The sequence below is a fragment of the Littorina saxatilis genome, linkage group LG8, assembly GCF_037325665.1.
Source record: "Littorina saxatilis isolate snail1 linkage group LG8, US_GU_Lsax_2.0, whole genome shotgun sequence".
NCBI classification, from domain to species: domain Eukaryota; kingdom Metazoa; phylum Mollusca; class Gastropoda; order Littorinimorpha; family Littorinidae; genus Littorina; species Littorina saxatilis.
This window is the reverse complement of record NC_090252.1, coordinates 60,453,453-60,458,305: the sequence shown is the minus strand read 5'-3', so window position 1 is coordinate 60,458,305 and position 4,853 is coordinate 60,453,453. Positions and strand designations below refer to the sequence as shown.

The 4,853-nt window shown below is 42.7% G+C and overlaps 1 protein-coding gene across 1 annotated transcript in view; it reads left to right on the top strand.

Annotated features, from left to right (window-relative positions):
- The first annotated feature begins 2,240 nt into the window (after positions 1-2,240).
- LOC138974008 (uncharacterized abhydrolase domain-containing protein DDB_G0269086-like) overlaps positions 2,241-4,853 on the top strand; it is a 16,658-nt gene continuing 14,045 nt past the window's right edge. Inside the window, exons 1-2 of the mRNA XM_070346696.1 lie at positions 2,241-2,501; positions 3,111-3,236. Coding sequence (XP_070202797.1) covers positions 2,294-2,501; positions 3,111-3,236 — 334 coding nt within the window. The 5' untranslated portion in view covers positions 2,241-2,293. The remainder of the gene's footprint in view (positions 2,502-3,110; positions 3,237-4,853) is intronic.

The window sequence follows — 4,853 nt, the reverse complement described above, 5'->3', positions numbered from 1 at the left end:
TGACACGGACGGACTGGAGTACCAGCGAGGTCACTGTGACATGACGCTGCCAGTAAACAGCTCGGAGATGACTCACTACTTGTTCGTGTCGATACAACCCAGCAACAAATCTCATCAGGTCGATGGTGTTGTTACCATTGGTACGTCGCACATTATTATTATTATTATTATTATAGTGAGTATTTCTACGCACATACCCTCCCAGAGGGGAGGCTCATGGCGTTTAATGCTTGTGATAATATGCAAGTTCTACCTATACTCAGATGCGTTGTTTACATCAAGTCAGGTTTTGACTAAAGGTTTACTGATAGATTAGGTATCGAGACTGGGGCGGAGAGGTACGTATGTATGAACACATATGCGTGTAGAGCGGTTCCCGGAAAAATACTGGGCATATCTTCATGTACTTTTCACGTGTTTCTCCCCAGATGTTATCCCAACTCGATTTTGTCTCGTTGTTCTTTTATTAATGTCTTATATGACGTCATTATACGTTTTAATGAAAGTTGTGGCAGCACTACGACGACCTCAGTTTTCAACCAATTCGATTGAAACGCCGTCAAGCAATCCGGACTATGGGATTGCATTTTAGCTTGAAAGCTTAACAATTATTAATCTTCTTCTTCTTGTCGTTCGCTTTCTATTTTGCGTTTTTGCATGGATCTGTGGTTGGTTAAGGTGCGCCTGTTGGCCCAGATCCTCCGACTTCAGCCCTTAGGTTTCTTTCGGGGTTACCCCGCCCTTAGTTCCTGGCTCAAAAACCTAACCCTGGGAACACATGGGGGATTTCTTACCGGGGGTCCCACCCCGGGGCTAGTGCTTTTAATGCGGCTCTTACCCGCATGGTGTAACCTTCATCAGACACGTAGGGCATTTATAGGGTAGTCAGTGCCATCTGCCAACCCACCCCGTCCTGGTAGAGACACCGCTAGTTGGTCTGGGACTGCTTATTCTATATTCGCAGCTGGCCCCCATATCTGGGGCCGCTCTCCTATCCGCCACCTGGGGACCCGCCGGGTTGAGGATAGTCGCCCCCCTCCTGAATTGGAAGTAGTCTGTTCCCGGAACAATTACTAATGAGTTTGTTTATTAACATTTGAAAACGTAATTACAATAAAAATTAAAATGTCAGAGTTTGATTTTATAATGATTGCGTTACATTTCCAAAACTTGTTTCTAAATCCTGAAATAAAGATATGTCATGCTTACTCTTATAAAGCAATGTTTTGTGCAAATTGGCTACAACCGTCGCATGCTTGGCATTCAGTGTTGATCTGTTGGTTTCAGGCCGTCAGATTGACAACATGTTTAGATAACGCTTCACGCGACTTGTTTTATAATTGAGTCCGTTTTACTTACAGAGGGATCCAAGCAGTGTACCGGCTGTCGCTATACCCATACAGTGTTGTTTGAAAATAATTATGTTCAGATACATTTTACAAAAAGCTTAGAGGGAGCCTAGGCATTTATGTAGGAATCAGTTCTCTTAACATCGATTATTATGTTGCACGTCAGCCGGCCAAACTTGCCGGAAGCCTCATTTTGACCAGTGTAGATGATACTTCTTCAGATTTGTAAGTTTTTCTCTCATCGCGATCTTTACCTGTGTTCCACATGGCTGAACAGCTTTGTTTTTAAATACTTACACAGAGAAGCCGGGACAGAACCTGACCACAACGTGCCCAGACTATGTGTCAGAAGGCAGCGACCTGACCTGTGAGTGCAGCCATCTTACAGCACAGCACGGCAACCCACCCGCCACCATCTTCTGGCGTGACGTCAATGACACTGCTGGTCTGCACATCGGCAATGTTTCTAGAAACATGAACGGGTCTGAATATGTCTGTTCTTCAGTTTGGGGCGAGGGGCGTCCAGAAGACGTTTATTATTCCCACAACTACACTATGCTTGTGGCGTGTGAGTAAATTAAAAATAGGAACCGGTTAACACGAAGCAAAAGACGAAACACAAGAACAGAAGGAACAAACACTAACAAACAAGCACATTAACAAACAAATAAATTAGTGTTGTGTGGCTAGCGCGCTGGACATTGGAAATGTGTGAAAGGTTGCGTTAGGAATGATGAGTTGTTCGTCACTAACCAGGAGTTCTGAGCTTGATTCTGCTCTTCTCATGCACAATGTTGTTGGCATGCCAACTGACTGTACATCTGTTTAGTTAAAAGTGTTGTTCTGAATTGTCAGCGAGAATAATTATGTTCCGGTCATTTTCAGACGGTCCCAACAATGCGACAGTGTATGTTTCTGGAGACGACAGCGACGACCCTAACATAATGACCTTGACCTGCACGTCCGACGTGGCCTATCCTTCCGTCAACTTTACCTGGAGTGTTGCTTGTGTGAACTTCACCTTTACCCCTGCCAGCAGCAACACGTGCACCATTGACATGAACAGGATTGACGTGCGCGAAGTGGTGTGCACGGCTTTCAATGACAAATTCCCAGAGATAAACGCCACAATATTACACGCGTTTTTATTTAGTAAGTGTTTTCACCTTCTCCTGTAGTAGCATTAAATGCTGCACTGATATATCTGCGCTTAGTCAGCAAGTGTCTAAGAAAATGCCAAAATATCATCAACAAAAAAAGCTGTGACATTCCTTGGGTTGCCTTGCCCTTGAACCTCGTCTTCACTACGTCTGTCATGGTCAGTGAAAGGGCTAAAGTGAAAGGTGTGCACAGTTCTCAATACGGAATTTCTGAATACAGCATACAGAATACAAAATCTTCAATTGCCCAAGGTTGGGAATTTATGACGACATTGCGGTTAAGAAACATTTCAATCCAGCCATATACACCAACACCCGCATCATTTATACAAACTGATCAACAACATTAATTTAAAAACAACACTGGACAGCATTAGTTTAAAAATACATTCACAAAAACTAGCAGTATACACTCAAAGCTTCCTCGCATTTAACACTTCAGATTTGTACACATTTCTGTTTTTGAATGATTAACACATATATGCGGATTTCACTTGACGTGTTTCTTGTTTTACTATGGAAAATATCGTCTACTGTTTTTAACAGTCAAAATTATGTTGTGTGATATTCATGTTTTCTTTTTATTCCTCTCGCACAAAAGACGATGCAGTAACTAGCCCGCCATTTCCATTGGTGGGCGTGGTGGTGGGTGTTGTTGTTGCTGTACTTCTATGCATCATTATCGTCGTCGTCGTCATCATCGCTAAACGCAGAGGTACAAACAAAGGTAAAGATTATCAATTTGGTTAGACAGATTTGATATTTAGAAAGTACATTTTATCTGTACTGAAACAAATGGGTTGTATATTGTTTATGTTTCGCTTTATAACGTAGCAACTAGGGCGGGGATATAGCTCAGTTGGTAGTGCGCTGGATTTGTATTCAGTTGGCCGCTGTCAGCGTGAGTTCGTCCCCACGTTCGGCGGAAATTTATTTCACAGAGTCAACTTTGTGTGCAGACTCTCTTCGGTGTCCGAACACCCCCCGTGTACACTACATTGGGTGTGCACGTTAAAGATCCCACGATTGACAAAAGGGTCTTTCCTGGCAAAATTGCTTAGGCACAGTTAATAATTGTCTACCTATACCCGTGTGGCTTGGAATAATAGGCCGTGAAAGGTAAATATGCGCCGAAATGGCTGCAATCTACTGGCCGTATAAAATTCCATCTCACACGGCATCATTGCAGAGCGCCTAGAACTGTACCCACGGAATATGTGCGATATAAGCCTCATTATTATTGATTGATTGAATATATAGATAATACGTTAGCTTGCTGTGTCGTACCAAATTTACATGAGTTGTTTTGTAAAATATTAAACTGCGAGGGAAATCGAGCTGTTTACTATTTGAAAAAACAACGAGTGTAAATCTGGAACGAAACAGCAAGCCATGTAGTATTCTGTTTATCCTATAGGTCCAATTCATTCTTCTTACTCGGCGTGACGTTATCAAATGGATCGGCTAGCTTTAGCCTTAAGGGGCACAACTCCGCTCAGTACTCTCTTCGCGCCGCCATATTGGATGCCGTCTTTGTTAGTTTTCTTCATTACATTCTTGTTCTTTTTGCGTATTTCACTGTGTATGCAGACAAAATGAAGAAAACTGTGCATGCATGAGTCCAAAGGGGATCTGCCTTTTTAACACAACAGCACAACATAAAAAGTAAAGCAAGAATACATTATTATATTCATTTATTTATTCTTTATCTCAAATTACCATGCAGACAGTGCACCAAAATTCACAAGATAAAGCTCTCAAGACAGGCAAATGAGGTACAATGCAGCTCAGGTAACTACTGCAAAGTATAATTTTCAAAGCATCCTATCACAGTGTTCACTCTAAAGGCACAACCGATGGACAATTGTTGATTAGCGCACTGCACACAGCAAAAAATAACCAGTTATAATCGTCTTCTCCGCTCAGTAACTTCCTTCCAGTTGTCACCCTGATGGTAAACAACTTTAGGGATCCTAAAGTGTGCCTGCTGACTGCAGTTTTTGGCCACACAACGTGTCATTTTCACTTTTGTCGAGTCGCCACCCAACGCTCAAGCACTGTCAGAGATCGTGCAAGGCATCCAACATGGCGGCGGATGACCAATTCCAGAGAGTTACGACCCGTGATTCTCATACCGCGCGCGCCGAGTAGAAAATTAATGCTGTTGATAACTTGAGTTTCTGCAATGGGCCTGTACACTGTACTTACGTGTATTATACTGAACATGTCCTGCAGTCGAGGCAGCTAACTTGAAGACGCATGTTTTGGAACCTCGATCTCTTCTAAAGCCTCGTGCAATCTAATACGTCAAAGTAAAGAAACGTCCCTCTGAAAGTGTAGCGTG